We start from the raw sequence: 22,950 nt of genomic DNA on the forward strand, positions 1-22,950 counted from the left end.
ATGCCAGCAGTTTTGGGGATCCTCTCCCACTCTCCACCTATCCCCAACTTACTTTTATACTATTTTCTTTATGTTTGGGTGGAGTTTGAGTGGCTCTAGCCATAAAAACCTTCTATTTCGGATTGGTGCACCTAATGGGAGGGGGGTGGCAGTCGCGGTTTGGCACCTGAGGAGGGGGCTCGACGTGGTTGTTGGCCTCAGCAGCAGAACATCTCGATTCTCCCTTATCAGACAGGTACTGTATGGTCTCAGTACCGCAGTGTTCTCCCATTCTGCTGGGATTAGAATGGAGGGGGGGGGGGCACGAAGTCCCCACTTCGTGCCACCCTCCGTCCTGCTCCTCTGAGCAAATGTTTATCGTTGTACTGGGGGGCGCGTCGACCTCAGCCCGTCCAGAGAGCTGCTTTTCACCTTAGAATTCTGAACCCCCTCTAGGTTTAACTCCATCCATCACCCCACAGCCAGAAGAGACATCACGAATGTCTACGCCGGCCCGGGCCGGCCCCACTCCGGCAGCGCCGGGCGGGCAACGCGAGCGGGCCCTGAGCCCGGCCCCGGCCGCGCAATCAATCACACCGCAGGCCCTCTGCCGCCACAGAACGACCCGCTTTTAATTAACTCCCGCAGGGATCTCGCCCTGCCCTGCCCGGCTCGGCCCGGCCCCCGCGGCGGGCCCAGGGCGGGGCGGGCGCTGCAGCCGAGCGGGGCCGTGGGTGGGGCGCGGCCGCCTCCGCCGCGGGGCCTGCGGGGCGGTCGGTCCCGCCATGGGGCAGTGCCTGCCCTGCCTGGGGGACGCCGCCAAGGACGTGGTGGAGACGCCCGACCCGGTGAGTGTTGGGACGGAACCCTCCCCACCTCGCTCATCCTCCTCCTCCTCCTCCCGGTTGTTTATCGGTGCCGCCCAGCGGGAGGGGGGCGGTGACCGCCCGGCCCGACATGGAGGCCGCGCCGCGGGGCGGCCGCGCAGCCCTCGGCGGAAAAATAAACAGGGCCTTGTGGCTGCCACTGCTGCTGCGGCTGCGGCTGTGCCCGGGAAAGGGAATTCCGTCCTTCGGCCCTCGGCCTGGGGTGGGGAGAGCCGCGGGCCCGGGGCCGCCCTCCGGTGCTCCGACCCACGGGCCGCCGGTGCGGGAGCGCGGAGGCCGGGATGGGGATAAGGTGTTTCACGGGAGGGGTGTTTGTGCGTAATCGTGGCCAGTGCGACCCACGTTTTAGCGAGAAATAATAAGAATCGAGCGTATCTCTTCAGTGCTGGCTTCTCACTGCCCTGCAGCGGGTGGCCTTTGCCCCGGCTGGGTGGGTGGGAACCCCATTCTGAGCTCTCCATCCCTCGGCTGGGGAATTTGGTGGGAGAGAAGAGGGGGAGCCCGCTTGGCCTGGAGGAGCGGGTATTCATTCCCCTTTCCAGGTTCCCGAAAGGATGCGTACTGCGTGCCTCCTCACCCCAGCCTGGATTTTTGGAGTGTGGAGGCGCGATGCAGGCGGCTGAACAACGATTTCTGGTGGGGTTGGGCGCTAAATGTGCCAGCAGAGCTGCTCTTCTGGCGTATTAGTCACTAAAAACACACTTCGTTCTTGCCGACTGGCAGGGGAGGGAGGGATGATGCTAACTGACTTAAGGCTGACATTTAGTGGCAGTTCGCATTACAGATTTGAGTCGTGCTTAAAAATTAAGACTTTAAAAAGAACGCACAGACTGCACTGGAATAGAATTTCACTGTCTTTAACGTTTTATTTAGGAAATAAAAAGAAGACAGCTAGCAGAAGCTGCTGAAAAGAGGCAGATGGAGGTAACGTCTGATAAAATGCCATTTATTCAAATTACTTTGGGATAACTTTTATGGGGAAAATAGCTGGGGCTTCTGCGGGAATACTGAATGATGTCGTGTTTGGATTGTGGGAATTGTCACTAAATAATTTCCTAGTATTATTAATGTCTTTTATACCTTTTTTTTATATACACGTTAAGAGTTTTGCAGCTCGGTAGGTGCTCAAAGACCATTGCAAGGTAACTAAGTTTGCTTGGATGTGAGAAGTTCTATGGTAATTAAAAACAACCTAAGAATTGGAAGTTCAAGTTCAATACTGTTTTTAAGCATAACTGTAGGAAATATCTAGCTCTTACCTGACTAAAAAGAAAGGAAAAATGAAGCAACTTGGGTTCTGGATGGCCTGAAGTTTTGTAGGACCCATTAGGCTGCTGAAGAAAACTGGAGGTACCACCCTCTGTTACTTTTTTTTTGTTTTCTTGAAAGACAAAGAGATAAAACATCCCCTAGGATTTTTCATTACTATCTTTGAGAGCATTTTAGCCTCTGAATGCTGGGTAATGGAGATGTCTTTCTCTGCCTAGTGTTTTCCTGAACATGCTTCTTCACTGCTCATTATCCAGCCTGAAGTCATGTGAGCTGTTCTTCCTTTTAGGGTGCTGTAGACAGTTTGGGTACCTGACTCACTTGGAAGACTAGTTTCCTAAAAGACAGGCAGTTACCACAAGGATGTGAAGCAGTTACCAGGTTTTATCCGTATTCCTGCTATCCACACACCCTCTGGAAGTTTGAAGGGTAGACTGTCACACAGGTTATTTCTCACGGATCACAGTTTAAAAGTTGGAGTTCTTTACAGGCTGGGCTAGCACAACTAACACAACCTCTTTTCTGCCCTGTTTGTGAGGGCAAGAGTAGGCCCTGACATGGGAAAAACCACAGACTAAAAATCTGTGGACTTCTGGGAACAGAGATTCTGGTTCTGCATCTGTGGATGCAGAGCAGGTACATGCAGTTGCATTAAATATATTCACTTGGATGTAGTAACAGTATGAAACAAAACACCCTCACTTACCTAATGGCTCACAGTGTGAGGCAGTATCCTGAAAGGGCTGCCTTGATGTATTAATTGCTAAACGTTTCAGCCTTTCCATGCAAACCACAGTTCACAAAACGGTGTTGCCAAGACTTGCAGTTTGTCTTCTCTCCAGAAAAATAGCCAACTTGGCCTTACCCAATTGTGTTTTCTCCCAGGCTTCCTCTCGAGGTATTAAGAATGTTTACTCCGTAGAGCAGAAGAAAAAGAAACAGGAAGAAATAGAAAAAAGAATGGCAGCTTCACGTCCTGGAGGAGAAGGAGGGCTGAGAGTAAGTTTCAGGAAGAAACAGTGTGATTCAGCTGTCCATACATTCATTGGGAGAATCCTGTTTTGTCACGCACAAGGCTGAATAACTTAAGGATAAAACCAAATTCTCTAAATCAATAGAGAATGCAATCTGATCATTGAAACTCAGGCTTCCTGAGCCTTCATCTTTCCCCCTCACTGCTGTTTATGACTCAGGAGGCAGGAGTCTGTATAAGATGCCCCCTGTCCCTCACCTGCTGGGTGTAAAAGGTGTTTTATTGTAGAATTTATTGTAGTTGGACAACCTTGCGGTGGGTCAGTTGGTTGGGGTTTTTTCCTCTCTTTTCCCTTTCTTCATACCAACGTGGTGTTCTGCTGTTTGTGTCTTCAGTGGCAGGTGGGATAACGCGCGGCTTCCAAAGAGACGACGACTGACTCTGATCACCAATAACTTGCCAGTTTCTGCAGCCAAATGGCACTTACTCATAACGTGGCTTTTTGCTGTTTACATACGAAGACTCAGCAGTACTTTGCCATTGTGGGACAACATGTGGAAACATTCAGTAAAAATCCTAAGAACTAACTCTGAACACTAAAGTTTTGCCAATTTTGTTTGTTCGTTCGTTCGTGCATGTTTTATTGCTTCCCTGTCAAAGGAGTGAGATGGGTTTTCTCACCTGGAAGTGGCCTGCTTACCTGTAGTCAGTCAGTATGTGTGTGCTGTCTGGTCAGTTCATGTCTGTCTGTCTGTCTGTCTGTCGCATATGACTGGCCTAGGCACAGCTCAGGTCCCCACGTGTTGGTTTTGATGCTTATTTCAAGCTCTTCAATAAACTCTTTAAGTCCTCATGTAGAAAGTTGTTCATAAATATATATATATATATCTGAATATGCAGGTGACAGCATTTCTGTTTCCTAATGACTTTTGAAATGCTTAGGAATTTAGTGCCTTTTTTCAAAACAAAGAGAAGCAGATTCATGATGAGTCCTTACAAATAGAATCATTTTGTGACTAGTTAAAAAACAGAAACCTTTACAGATCCTGTATACTTAGATCAAGAATGCTGTTTTATTATGAGTCGAATAATTGTTCTCCTCACTTTCTGATGTGAATTTCTTTTGAGCCTGTAAGTATTTATAATGAATTCTGGAAGTTAAACATTAAATTAAAAATCTTATTACCAGTTGTTCTCCTTTATTACCACAGGAGGGCAGTGCTGCTGCCCTTGTCGGGATTTTTTAAAACAAACAGGAAAACAGTTACTACATATTCTCTTGGACAGTTCATTTCCTAAAATTTCTGCATTGCCTAGGTGGAGCTGTTAAAGTGCAGAGACATTTTCTAAATACTCTGTATTCAGCAGTGTCTATAATCCCTTTCCCAGACATGAAGCTACCACTGATTATTTAGAGCTACCTGAACTTTGTGTTACAAGTAGACTTTCAAACTAATGCTCAAGCTACTGCCTTGATAGAGGAGGGAAGTTTGTTGGAACATGATAAAACACTGAGGATCTAGCTCTTCATTTTCCCAGAGAGCATTATGCACAGACTCAGTCCTGTACTGGCCCCATTTCTGACCTACTTTAGACTGCAGAGGCTTTTTTTCCTCCCCTCCTTGAACTATGTATTTCATCTTTTGCCTCTCTCAGTAGGGTCTAGTGCTGTCCTAGGAGAGCACAGTCCTGACACAACGAGTTTCCTGGCTTGGCCTTCCGAACGGGGTTGAGGAAGGAGATTTTTCAATATTAATACGGTGATGGCTGGGCTGAAAAAAACTGTCCTTGGCAGAAGAATGCCTTCAGTTTCCTTTGGTTGCTGGCACTTGCTCTCTTCAGTTTATTACCTGGTCAAAGCAACATTTTTTTTTTTTTTTAAAGTCTAGTGAAAATGCACTGAATTACAATAAAATAAACTAAACCTTAACTTAAAATTTGAATTTCAATATTAACATGACAGTAGGTCATGCGAAGAGGTGGTTAAAATGCACCTTTTCGTGTAGATTATCGAGACTGCTGACAGTCCAACGATGCCTTTTTTTTCCCTTCTTACCTTCTGAAAGCATCATCTTGCAGGTCACTTCAGAAACTCCTGGCAGGCAAAGCCTGGTGCTGGTAGGCTGGAATGAAAGGCTGACTCTCCATGGCTGTGATAGGATTGTCTTTGTTTGAGTAACAGCAAGTGAAACCATCTGCTACTGCATATTAAAATACACTGATTTATGCCAGAGACAGGGTGTTCAGAGCAGAACATCCCGAGCTTTGGGAAGACGCAGCAGCAGTGCCTCCACGAATGCGGGCAGCACCACAGTGCACAGGTAAGCCCAAAAAGAACCAAACCCTTGTCAGCATTTCCATCAGATGCATCTGTAACGTTGTAGTGCAGCAAACAGCTCATCTTCCAGATCTGAAACAAACGTGTAATGAATTCAGTGTTGGGTCGTAAGTTGCAGGGAACTTGCTGTGCCTTCCCCCTACACATACTGCCTCTTCATTTCTCTCAGCCCCACCAGCAGCCCTTGAGCCGTGGATTTTACATGTCTTCTCTAAATTGCTGTTATAAAAATGGTGGTTATGCAAAGGAAGGAGCAATTATCACTATAATACAGGTATGAAAAAAACCTATCCTCAATCAGTGATGTAAATAATCCTACTGGGAAGAAAATCTCCAGGTAATACATGAACAGTGAGGTGACAGAAGCTACTTCCTAAATAACAGTTACATTTCCAAACTAATTCTGAATGGCTTCCAGCACGGTGAGGCATATCTGACATTACACAATAATGATGGTTTTTATAAGTAACCTCCCATAATTTATCTGTCTTGAAGTTCAGCACAGATTATTCACAGCCAGCTGGAGCTCCCATGAGGTTTGGTCTACAAGGCCTTTGAGAAGAGGCTTTGTTGCAGCTCATATGAGTTAAAACTTTTTAGGAGTTCCAACTCCCCTCAACACTCAAATTCAGGCATGTTACAGGACAGTCGAGTTAGATAAATCACTACACAGCATTCATCATGGAAAATGATCTAAGCTGCTCTGCCCCCATCATTGCAACAAGGGCTATACCTCTTTGAGCAAGATTTTGCTGCTCAGCATTGGCTTCATAAATAAGAGCCTTATTTATTTAGGAGCCTAAGGCTCCTAACAAATTGCCCAATTCCTAAACTGCTACAGGACCTAACACACTAAAAAAAATGCCACTTATCAGACCAGCAACGCTTAACTCCAACCCCTTCTTCCAGTGTTAACCAGCTTAGTGCATGGTTTAAATTTTGTTTGCTTCATGGATGCACCTGCTTTAATTTCCTGCTCTGTTATCCACACCCACACCAGTGCAGTCAGATGCAATAAGTCCTACCTTACACAGATGGTGAGCTGGGTCTGGTTCCACAGCAGTGAGATACAACATGCTGATTTTAATAGGGCACGGAACGTGAAAGATGGTCTTGATCCCGTCCAACCTGCAGACATTCTGCTGTTGATTTTAAAGACCATGGGAGCGGATCGTAAGACCACGTTTTAAAATTAAACATCAGAAAATAGAGAAAAATACTAGTCAGTATTAAAGAAAAAAAATAAATTCCAAGGACAGTTTTGAATGTTTTGTTTCCCTGCAAAGGAAAATTAATTCTCAATAAAATTTGTGTATTTCTGTGCTATCCCCTTTCTTTGTGTAGCTCATTATTAGGGCAGCAAGCAGTATTGTATATTGTGAGCATCCAGTAAGGTCAGTAGGAAGCAAAGTGAGGATGACCCATTACAAATAATGAGACTTTTCAAAATGCAGGAGTATTTTAAAAAAAATTTATTTCATTTGTAAATTTATACAGTCACTGAAATAATCCTACAAAATTATTTTTCTAGGACATTAAAAGGCACATAAATTACCAAATATAAACATAGAAAAGTAGCCAAAATAATGAACCAAGCCCACATATGCCTTTAGAGGTGTGTGAATGATTTATGAGAATGTGAATCACTCCGCTGACGAGTATTTCACATTTGGCATGACCAACAAAACTAAAAGGAAGGGAAAGCTCATGTCCAAGAACAGTGCAGTGTTCTGTGGCTCTGGAGGGACTCACACCTTCTGAAGCTCCTCTTTGGGTCCAAGGGCTGTGCATCTATTACTGCCTCCCCTGGTGGGCTGCAGGACATCACCCCCCTGCCGTGACCCACCAGCTCCATCGCCTGGCAGAGGAAGCGCTTCCCGCTGCTTCCATACCGAGCCACTTTGGGAAAGACAGGAAGGATCTACACACAGTTCTAACACAGCTTTAAAGAGTAAAAAGGTGGTGGTGGGTGGGATTTCTTGGGCTTTTTCTTTTTTTATTATTATTATTTAAAGTAATGGCTTTTGGCATGCAATGAGCCGTTATACTCTGCTGATTAAGAAAAGGTTGCAAACCGTAAAAATAGTCAATTTTTATTTCACATCAAGAGGCATTACCAAATAATTTCCACAAATATTCATTTTCCACCTGCATATATATTTTTCAACTAGCCTAAGAGTCAAGGATTCGAAGTAATAAGATTTTCATACAAGTGTATTGTGTATTTTCTTCCATTAACACGATCCGCTCCTTTATGTAGCTCTAAGTATACATTCACATATTAAAGAGTAATAATTAGGCTAAAAATATATGTCTATTTATTATCTGATTGTAGTAATTAGCCTATCAAGGGTAATTTGCTATAAAAGATACAGTACTAGAAATAAATAGTTCTACAGTTCAAAGATCTTCAAAATGGGTTGCCATTTCCAGTCTGTCTTAAATTTCCCAAAGTCCTTTTAAAGCATGAACTAAATTCACTACACTTGAGAAAATAATTTGGACCTACATACACAGAGTCCCCACTCACATGAGAAGCTTACTTCACTTAATCTCCTTCTTGGTCTTGTAATGGGCAGAAACAACCAGGTAATTGTCTGGATTCATGTCCCTGAGGGTTGGAGACTTGCTCTGGATCGGAGAGGTTTTCCCATCCACTCGGGAGATCTGCAGCATCCGGCACGGGTCGTGCTTCAGTAAGTACCCTGCAAAAGTCTCCCAGCCTCCTCCAACGCGAACCATCACGTGTTTGTTGTGCAGCATCTAGAATTGGGTAGGCAGGAAAGCAAAACAAAACAAAAAAAATTCATGTGAGGCAACCGTTCAGTGGGAAATCTCTTTTTTCTGCTGGAAAAAGCTGTGCTTACTTTAAATGAAAGTCAAAAGCATATGTTAGTAGTCTGCTTCTCAATAAAAGGAAAAGAAACAGTAGTGGTTTTTATTTGCATTCTAAAAGTAAATTAAAAAAAAAACCCAAAAAACTATGAGGAAACGGGCTGGTATTTTAAATTAAAGATTTTCATGTTTTATGTAAATGAATGCTGCATGTTTTTCTAGTTGTGTCACAGGGAGTGATCCCGTTCTTCGTGTGGAAATACGTCAGGCAACGTGAATATTTTCAGATTAATTTTTTTTGAAAATATGTTAGTAAAGACACCATTTTATATGTCTTGAAACTTTACAGGGTAGGGATCTATCTAAAAGGAGTAGCGAAGGGCAAGCAACCAAAACAACCTCCTCTGTCAATATGAAAAAAAAAATAATCTGATGAAGTACCATTACTTTTAACAATTTAATCTTGCTGCCAATACATTCTAATAACATAGAACAGTCGAAAAAATACCAGTGAGGTATCATAAAGCAGCACATTCTATAGAAGCCACATCATAAATCCCACATTGAAAAATCCTTTGATTGGGATATTTCATGAAATGCTAAACATTTAGACATAGCACTAGAAGTTAAAAATTGCTCCTGTAAAAGGTGTTCTGGGAGATGTTTAACCTGGTCTGGGTTTTTTGATTTTGGATTTATGGTGATGTCTTTATGATTATGTCTTCTGACATGCCCCAAAACTCCCTGAAGATTTGCGGTTGAGACTTACATGGCACATAAACCTTTTGTAACATAAGACAATTCAGATTAGTGCACATAGCACAAACAACAAAACAAGAAACATTCCCAATCAAACGAAATCACATATAATAAAAGGCAAAAATTTCAGTCTCAAAAAAAAGCAACCAACCAACTGGACCTCAACCTAAAAATATTTTCTTTAAATTCTGTGACATAAGCAGACAGATTCACCCAGAGTGAAGAAAGCATGGCCAGCTCTACAATAAAGTTTGAATGTCAGGGTAAGTTTACAAGGAATGGAACTCTTCATTTGAATAAGCGGCTGCAGACGAAATCTCATTTGACAGTTTTAACTTAAAAAACCTTTTCAATGCGGGGAAATTCTTGCTTCTGCATTTTGGTTTCTACGCGAAACCGCAGAGGGAAGTAGATTCAGTTTTGTGGCTGCCGAAAAATAAGTTACTTCTGGTCCATCTCAAGGAGACGCTCAAGCACTCTTAGGTGAGTTAATAACTCCCAGCAACTCAGTCTCTGCTGCTGCTCTGGGTTGTGTGAGCATCAGCCTTTACAAACAGCTCCACACAGCTGAGGTTTTACTCTGGATTTGCACTGGTGGGAAAGCAGAATCACACTCACATCTTCACCCACCACACTTTTTACCTCTCTAAGTTTGCATTTTAGTTTCAAGACTTTGTTTTGAACCCTGACTGAGGGTATGAGATTTGAATCGGGCATTTAGCCTGGACAATACATCATGAAAGAAGTAAATGGTTTTTTGAAAATTGCAGTTGAAATGGTTGACAGAGCCAGGAGAAAACAGCCTGCAGAATTTTATTTAGCGACTCTCTTCTCTTTGAATGCCTAAAAAAAAAAAAAAAAGCATTTGAGAACTGTCCTGAAAAACTTTGCACATTAAAACAATTTAAGCCCAAGGGGTGCACTACAATATGGGATGATGCTGTGGGAAGGGATTAAATGTGCCTGAATTTCTTACATTGTCACAGGGGGGTTCACCTTCCAAGAGCAGTCAGTACCTGGACTTTTGATTAAAATGGAAAGTTAGCAAAAAGGATATTTGGTTCAGTTCCCCTTAGGGACTATTGTGCAGGCAAACTATGCTATTTCCTGATGCTCATGTCAAACGTACACCTTTTATCTTTCCCCTCTTTGTTCCTTCTCCTTTGTATTATTATACTATTGTAGAATTCATTGAGTGCTTGCTTTCTACAGAGTGGGTCTTCCTACATCCTAAATATAGCAATTGTTCATGCTGTGCTGTGCCACAAATGCACCATTTTACTCCTACAGTCATATTTTGATGTTGGTAACAGCAGCACGAATCCAAAATAATTCTGCTGGCTTCATAATTGCACCAGGTTCAAAGAAGTATGAAGGATTTCTTACCAAGAAAAAAAAAAACAAAACCAAACTTGCTCTACTTTGTAACTGAAAAAGCAGTTTCCTCCCCAGCATACTTCAGGTGAAGATGAAACTTTTGAGATTTTATGATCCACCCAGTTCACCCTTTTAGTTTCTCCGAGAAATGAAAAGTTGGTCTCTACAATAATAAATATTCTTAGTATCAATGTAAACACATTCATGACATACATTTATTTTCCCACCACTATCCAGCCAAACTACAGTCCAATTCTAAAAAGTTTACAGCCACTGTAGGATACACTTTATAAAGGGCATTACTGCTGTTTCATACATAGGACTCATCCTTATGGACACAAAGAATCATGGGAGCAATTCCCAAGGGGATATGGAACAAAACCAGAGAGCTTCTCTCCAACTATGCTTTATCTTGGCTTACATTCTTCCCTTGCCATTGAATTTGTGAGTGTTGTCTTCTGAGAGAAATGTTTCAGTGTAATAAAACCAAAAAGCTTATTTTAGACTTCTAAGAGCTCGCTCATGCGCCCGAGTGCACATCTACGGGATTCAAATAAAACCTCACCTCTGCAAATCTGAAAAAGTGAAAATTATGTAAGCCAATTCCAGGTATTAATTATTCATCCACAGTCTATTAACGTGTATTTTGGCAGACAGCAATATATTAGTCCCTTCCAATCTAAATTGCCCTAGAAGTAAATAAGTAAAAATAAGTTTTTTCCCCACCTGAAAACCAGGAAAAACACACCCCCTCAATCTTCCTTGTCATCCCTCATTAAGTCACATCTTACCCTCCCCTTGATAGAAGATTACACAAAACTGTTTTGGATTATGTCTTCTGGTTTTAAAAGCACCAAATGAGTCAACTTCTATCACTTCAGCCATCACACATGGATTTGTTTATGGGCCACCCCTGAGTTTCTGTGTTGACATTCTATAACCACAACAAAGGAGGTTGCACTTCCCCTCTCTGCAGACACCGTGATAATGACATGGAAAATGGAAAGCTCACCGGATTAACATCTCCCTCTCACTGTCAGGAATTGCTTGTAGTAAATCACACTAAATGAATCGCACTTAGCTTGGAAGAAGCATTATAAAAAAATCTCAGCCTGAAAATAAGATGTCAATAGCACTGTCACAATATTTCTAGCTCTGCTAGAGTCTGGTTTTAGAATCAACATTCTGAATTATAAAGAATTTTATTTTAATGTTATCTCTTGGGCTGTATCAAACACATTAACAGGCATCTACTTAATTTATTGAAACAATCTCTTGTTGCATAAAAACGAATGGCATGGAACGATACTTTATAAATGATCTATAAGCTGAATGTAAGCATTCCTGATTTTATACATACTTTTATCTATCTATCTATCTATCTATCTATCTATCTATCTATCTATCTATCTATCTATCTATCTATCTAATCTATCTATCTATCTATCATAATGGTTGAAAATAAACCAAAGTGGTTTATTTTCAGAAATGGTTTATTATCACAATCCCTAAATCTCCATTTTGTGGAGAATAAGCTTTAGTGCTCTGGATCAAGTTACATTTCTCACTGAACAAGGAGCACTATTTTCATGTAGAATATTCTAATAAAGTTCCCAACAGCTTCAGCACCACCACACTTCTCCATGTCTGTTGACTGAGACTGAGGTGGGGGAACAGAAACAAGTAAACAGGTCATACAAAATATGTTGATACACTGATGCCTGATAGATTATCCAGGTGAGGTAGTCATAGATATACATATATATATATATGTATAAAAGATATACAGACCAGGCCTAACCCTAAATATCTATCAGAAGCCTCCTATAATTCACCGAGTCATTCTTTCAACATTTGTTGCTGATCAAAAGAACAAGGAGACTTTGTGTGTGCAAATTAAAAAAAAAAAAAAAAAAGGCATCTAAATAATCATTTGCACATGTAAATACCCAAAAAGCTATTTAAACATTAAAAATATGACACAGAAAATGGCAGGTGTAATTACCCACTTTCCTCATGTTTAGAATTTGGCTGTCACTTCACTCTGCAAACAAAATTCATCAAAGAGGACCACAGACATCTCTCTGCAGACAGGATTTATATTTGGGAGGTCAGCCACAGTAAAGACAGTGGTTTTAAGCTTAACCTTACCTCTTTTGAAGCTTAAAGTAAGTGAGGGTTTCTCCTAGGTAAAAACTGTCATCATAATTAGAGGGCAAAGCATAAAAGAAGGAATGGCAGAGGTGCATATATTATATATAGTGACAGCTTTAAGACTTTTTTATATCATCTATCACAGATACTGTTGTTCTTTCAAAAAAGACTTACTCTTAAAAAAAAAACCCAAACCATCTATATTCAAATAAGACTTAACAAGAGACTCATCAGGTTTAGTGAACAGGCACTTCTAACAGTCACTATCCTATGAAAGAAATCTTTAATTTTGTATTTTATTTAAATTTTCTTTCCTATCCAGACTTTTGTCACTTTTCTATTGCAAAGCTGAGTCTCAAGAATGATGCAGAAACTCTTTAGGATTTGTAAAGTGATAGCAGCTTACAGTATCATTATAAATAAAATATTAGGCACTATAACATGTTATTGTAATATAATATTGTAATATAGTATTAAATTAAATAGATACTACCTATTGTTTCACACTTAAACCAGGTAACACATTTTGAAATAAAGTAGCCATGGAAATGTATAATTAAAGGGAAGATCTACTTCTCTCTGGAAGCTTACTCAATAACAGATACACTTTTGTCTCTTATTCCTTCTCCAAAATTAATAGGACTTTGTATCTGTTTCCACCTGCCATTAAAAAAAAAAAAAAAAGATTTGTTCCAATAAGAAAAAAAAGTTTAACATCAGTGAGATCAATCCTCCTCTCTGATTAAGGGAATAATTATTTTAAAAAAAGGATTAAACTGGAAATTTAGTGAAAGTCTCACTAACAACACTCACAGTATAAGCTTGTGAGCTTCCAGATACCTGAACATTGATATTAAAATGATCCACCTAAACTATATAAGTTAACTTCTGGTCTCCTAGCAGGTTAACTAACATATGCACCCAAAGGTCTCAAGGCAATGTAATGAACTGTAACAGCACTGAATTAGACCAGTTACACAACATTTTCAGTAAGTGACTGATGCTGAAGTCAATGGGAAGTCCAATTCTTCAAGATTTATTTTGGGTTATGTTTCTCTGAAATCTGAACCAGACCCTTTTACTATAATAAGTAATTTTTTTTCCTTCTTTTTTTTTTATTTTTTTAAAGCCCCTAGGATAAGGGCTTTAAAACCCTATCCACTATGTCCTTTATTAATTAAATCCACTCCTATCAAAGCAGCCCTCTCAGTCCTCTTTTCATCTCACAGATACTTCTGTGAAAAGATGCATAACAGCATCAGCTGCTTTACTGCTGTAAATCCCACAGCAGAGAGCTCTCACTCATTTACAATATGAATTGAATTGCTTCCACCCAACTCATCCTCACTTAATTAGCTGGTCATCTTGCTTGCATGTTGATTTCTCCTGTTTCTAAGCTGACATTAGTGTTCACTCTCAAAAACGTTCCTTTCTGTGAAAAACTTTAGCAAACAGAGGGTAAATAAAGCTGACTAGAAAAGAGAACGCCTTTGTCTCTTGGGGACCCAGTTTCTTTTCAAACCTTCTGTATTCCATTAGCAAGTTCCTGCTAGGGGATCTTTGGGCCTCATTTGAGATTTCCACCTCACAACTTTCCAATTTATTTTTTTCAATACTTACCCAAGTTGTTAAACTACCTTATCAGTCAGAAATCTTTTATTTTTCAACAGCGCTTATGAAATGCTATTATAAGATGTTACATCTCCAGCACAGGGCTGCTAATGCAACTGGGAACAGAAAACACGTGTGCTGAAGACAGACAAGCACAAAAATAAGTGTCTAGTGATTCCACTGAAATGAGACTGCTGTAGCTCAAAAAAAAAAAAAAAAAAAAGACTTCATATATTAACATACCTTGTTGGCATGACCTATGTTATGTATATTATGTTACAATGCTCTAAAGCTGCTTAAGTGACATGCAATTTGTAAATGATTGTAAATTCCCCTTAACTGGAAGGCACGTGGAAACCCTTTAGAGTGGAGAAGCTGAGATGGCTTCTTAGCCACGTCCTGGTTTACAAAGTTCAGAAAGAAGGCAGGAAAAATAGATTTTATCCTGAAGACACAGGGTGTCTAAGAATGAGCAGGATGTTCGATGACTAAAGCCTTATCTGATCCAAGGGGAGTGACCAGGGCCGTGACCCTCCCCTTACAGCAGACAAACAGCATGTCTGCAGTGGTGTCAGGCATGATGTGCCAGAAGATTCTCCCATTTGATGCATCAGCAGAAAGTCCAACTAGGACAGCCTCCCCACAACAGTAATTGCTGAAACCAGCACTCCTGTAAATCCAACCTGTAAATAACAGCGTACGGGGGCACCTGTGCAGAGCAGCAGTTGTGGATTACGAGAAGTGCAGCAACAGCAGGGTGGTGACAGAATGGGAAAGCAGAAAATGGGATGTTGGAAACGAGATGGTAACAAGCAGGTGATCCAGAAGCACCCACTGGAATGTTGGAGACAGCAGCACTCGAGAGCCAGGGGAAAGGAAGCTTGTTTTCAGCAGGCATCTAAGAGGAAGCAAGAATCAAGCAGCACACTGACACCCTGAATTGATGCAAGGCATGGAATAATGAAGGACAGAAAGGGAAATCTCTGGGCAAGTCACAGTAATTACTGAAAATATTTGAAGACAACTTAAGAGACTCAAAGGGCGAACTGGAAAGTGAGACTGACAACACTGTCCCATAAATTATGGGATCCAGCATAGAGGTGATTTTTATCTGACACACATTCTGCAGAAGAGATGGTGCAGACTGAAACTATGGAGCAATGATAAAGAAAATTGCACATTATGCCTGACTTCAGGACCTGAGATATACACAAAGACACATAAGGGACATGGTGGTGCTGGGAAAACCAGGAATTTTGTAGGAATGGGATAGGAAAAAGAATGATCCACTAGCACAGTGAAGTGAATGGGAAGATCTCATTAAGCCAGAGACACTGAAGAACAATCAGTTGATTAGGGGTAGAAGTCCCAGCTTGAGGGGGAACATTTCTGCAGTCAATCTACCAGTAAAGATACTTAGAGGCCATGAAATGACACCTCACCTTCTGAAAAAGAGATAATCAAGTGAGGAGAGGGGAAATTTTCTCCTTTCACACTGCAAAAACGCAACATCCTCTGTCTATTTGTGCATGGCAAGAGAGGAAGCAAATATGCTTGGTTTAATCACATAAACTACTGATGCACAGAAGCTCAGCCACACTTTGTATCCCTGAAAGAGCCAGAAATCAGCCTATTGACCTCTGGAGTCAAGGAAAAGTTGCATAAAATATTTCTAGAAAGGGAGGCATTGGGAAAGGTCCAAGTAAGGTATTGACTATAGCACAAATATTGCACTAAAATATTTCAACAAGTCTGCTACAACATGAAAACAGAAGGAAATATTCCACATATTCCTGCCTAACTAACTGGAATCAAGATACACCTTTGGATGTGCACTGACAAAAAAAAAAAAAATCACATGAGAATCTGGACATTTGGGATTCTCATCCTGGATTAAGTTTTCCCCTCAAACCTTACATTTAGTTTCTGTCTGTCACAATTCTGCAGCATTTGGGAACAGTACATGTTTGGTGTCTGATTAACGCTGGACCTTGGTGACTGTTTGGAAAAGGCATCCTGTGTAAGTGAGCACTTTTGTGTGCGAGAAGCAACACAGATGCAGACCAAAGCAAACACACTTCCTATTCACTGAGAACAAGTCAATTCCTGGCAAGGGAAGGCTTTTTTTTATGCCTTGGCAAAGAGGAATAACGCCAGGGAAAAATAATTAGACATGGGATTCATGATCAGAATAAAGGGACTGTGCATTCCTGAGCACTTCAGGTGATACCTGGTAACTCTGAGTGCAGCAAGGGTGACACTTCCTTGTGGCTTCGCCTCCAGACAGATGTCTGGATCAACCACAAGGATGATCTAGTCCCTGTCAACTGAAATGTGTGATATTGAATAGAAATCTAGTTGCTTCAAGCTGACTCATGAGAAATATTTCATGCAACACTCGGCAAAAGAGGTGGTATGGCAAACAGATTAAATACATGAAGAGAAATCAGAATTTAGGAGGGTAAGTGAAAGGATAAACTGGCAAATGCTGTCTCTGGATGGAGATAAGGAAAATGAGATGTACTAAAGTCAAAAAAAAAAAAGGGCTGGGGAAGGCTGTCTTTCAGAAAAAAATACTCAAAACCATAAGCATGAGGTTGCTAAAATAAATTGATGAGTGATTGCTTAAAAAGAGGGAAAAGGTTCTTACCTTTGAATAAAAAAAAAAAAACTAAAAAATAATTTTCTTAATTGTAATAGTTAATCTATCAGCATTTGGAGCCCTGAAAAGTTTCTCTTAAAAAAAAAAAAAGTCTTACTTTCTAAAGTTAAGTATGTCAGAGAATAAGTTAGAGGGGCAGAATATAATAAGAAATAAGAGTTCTATTCATAAACTGTGCACAAATTTAAAACAGACACCTAAGTACAAAAGGAATTAATTTTGCCCAGAGTATCAAGATTCACCAAACTTGCCTTTCTTTAAGGATATTAAGTCACTTAGAGAGTGCATTTGAGCACAGAACGATCATTCACTTCGATTTTGCCACCGAATTCAGGGAATCTGGGATTTCACCAGGCAAATGTGCGTGGGCTGCATGTGAACACGCTCGTGTTATAGCATTGCAGAAGCACATGAAAATGTTCTCATGAACCTTAAAGTGCCATCTGTTTTCTAGCTATTTTTTCAAGATTTGTTCTGTCTCTCCTAGTTTCTCGAATAAAAGCCAAAGGAAAGAAAGTATCTCCTGCAACCAAATAAAAAACTCCGCATCTTCATCTACAGAATCCTTCTTGCTCTGTCTCTGGAAGGATGTGCACGTGGGTAAGTGACCCAGACTTAGCGGTAAAAATCATGACCCAGAAGTTTTAAAAGTTATGCTTGAGGTATTTTGATTTACCCAGCATCCAAAATTAATTTCAGTTGAGACAGGTATGGTAACATCCTCAAGTTGACTGTTAGCATTTCAGTTTAATGTGCTGAGGCCAAATAAATAAATAAAGCATGCCTAGAGTCGTCACAATTCAATTCAGTTGCTTAGCATAACCTATACAAAAAAACCCTCCGAACCAAACCAACCAAACAAAAAATCCCCAAACCAAACCCAACCAACAACGCATCACCAGAAAAACACCCACTAAACCAAACCCATCGAACACATCAGGGCTGCAGTTACAAAGAAAATCACAAGGAGGCAGACCGACACCACAGTCAATTAAAGGCAGGAGAAAAAGGAATAAAAAGGTACACTGTGGGCAAGTGAAGATCTCAAAAAGGACTGCACCTTGTTGTGCAAAGAAGAAAAAACTAATAAAAGCTAAAAGTCTCCAGACACCTTAGCAAGGAACTGAATGCCATGTGTTTTATGTTTGCAGATTTATCTTTGAGGAGAACTAAAAAATATTTGACACTGTAGGGGTCTTCTGAACTGATCAGCATAACCAGTACCTTGACTTTAGACAGTTTTCTGCCTTCTGTGAACTAATTCAGGATTAGCAGCTGGCTCATTTGCTTTGGCACTAACGAATAAGCAAAAGGAAAATCAATAGTCTGAGGTGTTTCATAGACTGGAGAAAGATTGCAGTGAGGGCCTCAACAAAAGAATACCAGTAAGATTTTCATTTTTCTGGACATTTTCAGAACAGCCTTTACACTTTCAGTTCAATAATGTCTTTATTACTCAGACTTTTTACCTCTTCATGGCATTACTCTCAGGACTGGTGAGTGCTGAGATGCCTGATCCAACCCACAGGAGAAAATAACATGCAGCGACTGTAATACCATTTCACTTCCTCAAATTTATGAGAGAGATGTTGGTTTAATTATAAGCTCTAAGGCATATGTTTTGCATGTCCTTCAGTGAGCAAATATACTGTAATTCTAGACTTCAAGCCTCTAGGCTGGGCATAACTTTCTTCCACTTCTTCTGAGTGCTTGGGCTTGCTGGCTATTCAAAGGGAGGAAATGTGAATAAATGTAGATAAAACATCAACAAGAAGAGGTACAGTTTCCAATAACTGAGATAAACCAGTGACAGGGTAGCTATGGTTGAAATGAAGAGCACTATCATAACTCCTCACTGAATGCCTGCAGATGAAATCAGTCTGTGCTCGTAAGCACTGAGGTGTCTACACGTGCCTGAAGATGCAGAACCTACAGTGCACTGTTTCAATGTGCACTAGCCCCTCTCTCTGTGTGACTGCAGCTTATTAAAATAAACAAATGTATAAAAATAAAGAAACAAACACGAAATGGCACTGCCACCATGACGCATTGCAAGGACGGCAGTTATGGAGTTCAATTGAAGCGAGACGTGTGTCCCAGCCATACGACTGCACCAACCCATGGAGATCATGTGCTAAACCCCAGAAACTATCCAAGAGGAGCTGTAGTATGCTTTAAATCGATTTATTCCTGTGCCAAAGAACTTATGTTTTAAAAAGCTTTTAAAAGCAATACAATATACCAGCCAGACACAAAGCCATTTGGCCTTGGTTGCCTAGCGATCCCAGAATAGAGATGTAAATAAATTCATCGGGCCTTTATCCTTCAAAAGGTTACATGCTGCTGTCTAGTCATCCTTAAATATATTGAACAACATGGTCTTTTAGAAGGAAACTACTTTTTTTATACTATCCTCTATAAAAAGATTCATTAAAATGTGGCTACATTGAGGGTATTGCTTACAAAAATCTTTTCTAATAGCATCAGGAATTAGTAAATAACATTGAGGTACATTTACTATGTTTAGGGATGGCTTATATTTCAGTAATTTAATCCATCTATTTTTTTCTCCATCTTTCCTCTACAAGATGATTTTTCCCTTCACTTTCCACAATCCACAAGCTTTATGGAAGTCTGCTACCTGCATTACAGGTGAGAGAAAATTAAAACCTGCCAAAGAGTGGAAGTACAAAGGAATAAGCCCAGACATGGAGAGGAGTGCAAATCCTTCTCTTTACAAGTGAGCCATGGCAATCCAAAACAGCAAGGAGGAGAAATAAGAGGGAACTGTTCTCATCCCAATCTCCTAGCTGTCTGCTATTCTGAGGCCAGAATATTGCTCAAATAGATGCAGCACAATTTTATTACCAGTCCAGTAGGGACTATTGCTTAACATTTACCTTAAGGTGAAAGACTGCATGTGAGCCTTCCTTGGGGAGTAGCTGACATGCTGCTCACTCACATCCTAAAAGTCATTTGGTTAATTTGCTCGAAAACCTCAGTTGCACAATCTGTAGAGATACAAATTAATTTCCAGTATACTGAAACAGATCTCCTAGTCTGACTCTCTTCCAAGAAGTTCTGGACTGTGGAGTGAAAGCTTGGCCTCCAGTTGTTTCCCCTCGTGGTGTAGTACAGCAGGAGCTGTAATCCCATCTCCTCCCACTCAGGCTGTGTTCTGAGTTCCTGGGTTTCCACCACTCCAGACTCCACACTGATGCCACTCCTGCCTTATCCTGGGCTATCTCATATATATATATAAGAAAGGTACACAGACAAAAGAACAAATAACAGGCAGAATAGTTAAGAAAAGAAAAAGGCTTCTTTTTTTCTCTCATATTTACACAGTTCCACTTGTACAGCTTCATTTTAACTAGATGTCCTTTCCCTCTTTCGAAAAATGCCCTCCTGGATTCATAACCCTGTAGGCAGAGCATGGTAAGATAAAAAAACATGAGCTGACCAACACTTAAGGTTAAAGGTCAAATTATGTGCATGTGTCTATATCTGCCCTACTATTTGTTGTACACCTGGTGAACAGACAGTAATTAATGACTGATACTTACCATGACTCAATTATACTGAGTATCAGTATGTTACACACTCAAGCTAACAGCTATTTTTGATGAATTCCAGATTTTCCCTGCCCATGAGAACTAGATTTATCTTTAAAATTCTTTCTGACCCAACCCCCTCTATGATTCTATATGGGCTTTTTTACTTGTACAGCACTTGTCTTTGAAAAATGCACCACTTGTATATTTTATTTCACTCTTTTTCATGCTATCTTCTCATCATAGTCCTGGGTGCTAGCAAGTCTCTGCACTCTAATTATCCTATGGCCTCACTCTCAATTCACAAAATTCAAGTCACAAAAACCCCCAAATTTGACCATTATCTCTTTTAGCAACACTTTGTTCTCACTGCTGCCAAATTCCACCTCAATTTGCCTTTACATATAAACATCATATGAACATCATAAACAGAAGCAATCTTTAAAGTTTCACGTAAATTGAAATTAAAGAATGCAATAAGGAAATGAATGTTGTCTAAGAAATTCAAGGTCCCAAGAAGTGGGTACACTACCAGCTTTATCCTGCAGTATCCCTGCTAACACAGGGACAGCAGGACAGCTATGGCTTTCACAGGAAAACAAAAATATTCCTATCTGCAGTAGTTACTAGCACCTCTAACAGAGATAAAGGGGTTATAATTAAAAAATCAGTGAGCTGGCAATATTCAGATAATATTCCTGCAACCAATACTGACTGATTTTACTCACAAGAATTTTCAGGATTCTCTAGGATGCTTCAGAAAACCTGTGCAAAGCACAGATAACCCACGATACCGGTTGGCTGCCTATAGAGTGCTTCAGATGCCTTCTGTTTTATGATTCTTAGTTATGCTGGAAACCTTGGTCCCTGTGCTTTTAGATAAGATCTAACAGACAAGGAAAAAAAAAGTCTCAAGATTTGTTTTCCACAGCCTTATATATGAACAGTTCAAGGCAACACCAAAATGATGAAAACAGCCCCAGATGTCCCAAAGTAAGAGGCAGAGATTTTGGAAACTGCCTCCTACCTCCATCCCCTGGTTTTTAGATCAACAGAACTACATGCATAACCAAGAAAGTTACATTTGGAAAGTATCTAGAGACAGATTGTTTTATCAGATCTTGCTTGGATTAATACTGGAGGTTATTTTTTTTTTTTTTAAACGAACAGGCCTGATATAAATTTATTTAGCTCCACGGGATTCATTAAAATGCCTTCTAATTTACACTGGGGTAATGAGGGGAGAACAAGGGTGGCAAAATTTCAATAATGTTTATACTTAGGCTTAATTTCCTTTAAATAGTACAAAGCATCCTCTCAAAGTTTTCAAAATGATGTCAGTGTGAGTCTGTGGGGCATGATGTTACGAAGCTGGAATGAAATTATGTCACTGCAAATATATGAAAGCAGCGTTGTCAGTAAGGAACCAAAGCTACACTAATGTGTTAAAAAATTGTGAAAACAACCTGAGTGCAATAAATGACTTTGAATAAAGTTAAGGTATTGCAGATCAGAAATTATTTATCCAAGACTGCAATCATCAGTCTTTGACTATAGATCCAAATACACATATATATATTTGGCTAGAGAGCCAAATCTAGTCAAGTGCCATCTGTAGTCCATTAGATATTTCAAATCCACTATAGCTCAAGTGAGTGCAGCTTGCATGGAAGTCTTTGGGCCAAATTTGATCAGAGTATAAATAATTCTGGAAATTACATACCAGGTACAACAACTGGACCAGAGCACAAATGGCTGGAGGATTTAAACTAGCACATTAAGTGGACAAAATTTACTTCTGATGCAACGTGAAGGCAGGAAATCCACAGCTGGTCACTCTCCTAGACAGCTTCTAGAAGCACTCATCCAAATGCAAATCAGAGCTGAATTAATTGCATTGATGAGGGCAGCACAAACCCAAGTTAACATACAATAACATGGCTGCATGATATTTCACTACTAGCAACTTTTCTTGCCTTTTTCTTTCTTTCTGGGATCAAATTAGCACTTGCCATCATCTTGAATCCCATTTCCAATGAATTTGAACCTAAAATGGGTTTGCTCTGAAATTACAGTACCGTGGAGAAATTAGGGATCTGCATTTCAACTTATAAAATGTATGAATTTTACATATTGAGGTTGACTATTTTATACACATCATTACTTTGTCAGTCATTACACTCATTTCTGAACCTCCTTACCAGCACCCCATATACAGCCTTACACTAGCATTGCATCAATACTGAACATAACTGAACATAAAAATTAGAAGTATTTAATTTCTCAGCCACGTTAACAAAACTTTCTAATGTTCTAAACTGAACACATATGAATCATATCAGATATTTTTTTTAATTCAGGATTTTCTTTTAAAAAAGTCTGGCACACAGTGAAATTGAGCTGAAATCAGTCTCATCTAGTTTGATGTGACAATTTGATTTTTAATTAATAAATGCCAAGAACTTATTGCCCAGACTTACCAAACTGGTAAAGCAGAAAATGCTGATATTCTTGTTCTCCTCAGCCCTACTTTGAGAGCACATCTGATATTA

General features: G+C 40.2%; 2 protein-coding genes across 4 annotated transcripts in view; one reads left to right on the forward strand and one right to left on the reverse strand.

Annotated features, from left to right (window-relative positions):
• The first annotated feature begins 707 nt into the window (after positions 1-707).
• SVIP (small VCP interacting protein) lies at positions 708-4,293 on the forward strand. Its single transcript, XM_027902081.1, has 4 exons — positions 708-827; positions 1,740-1,790; positions 3,021-3,134; positions 3,504-4,293. Exons 1-4 carry the CDS (start codon positions 765-767, stop codon positions 3,516-3,518), a joined length of 243 nt encoding a protein of 80 aa, XP_027757882.1. The 5' UTR covers positions 708-764; the 3' UTR covers positions 3,519-4,293.
• Positions 4,294-7,454: 3,161 nt separating this feature from the next.
• The window catches only part of GAS2 (growth arrest specific 2), a 75,929-nt gene continuing 60,433 nt past the window's right edge, over positions 7,455-22,950 (reverse strand). For all 3 annotated transcript variants that reach the window (XM_027902077.1, XM_027902078.1, XM_027902079.1), the window contains one exon: positions 7,455-8,209. In XM_027902077.1, the coding sequence (XP_027757878.1) occupies positions 7,991-8,209 (219 nt within the window). In that variant the 3' untranslated portion in view covers positions 7,455-7,990. The remainder of the gene's footprint in view (positions 8,210-22,950) is intronic.

Source organism: Empidonax traillii, unplaced genomic scaffold (genome assembly GCF_003031625.1).
Source record: "Empidonax traillii isolate 1590-97213 ecotype Southwest subspecies unplaced genomic scaffold, ASM303162v1 scaffold836:size348770, whole genome shotgun sequence".
Classification (NCBI taxonomy): Eukaryota; Metazoa; Chordata; class Aves; order Passeriformes; family Tyrannidae; genus Empidonax; species Empidonax traillii.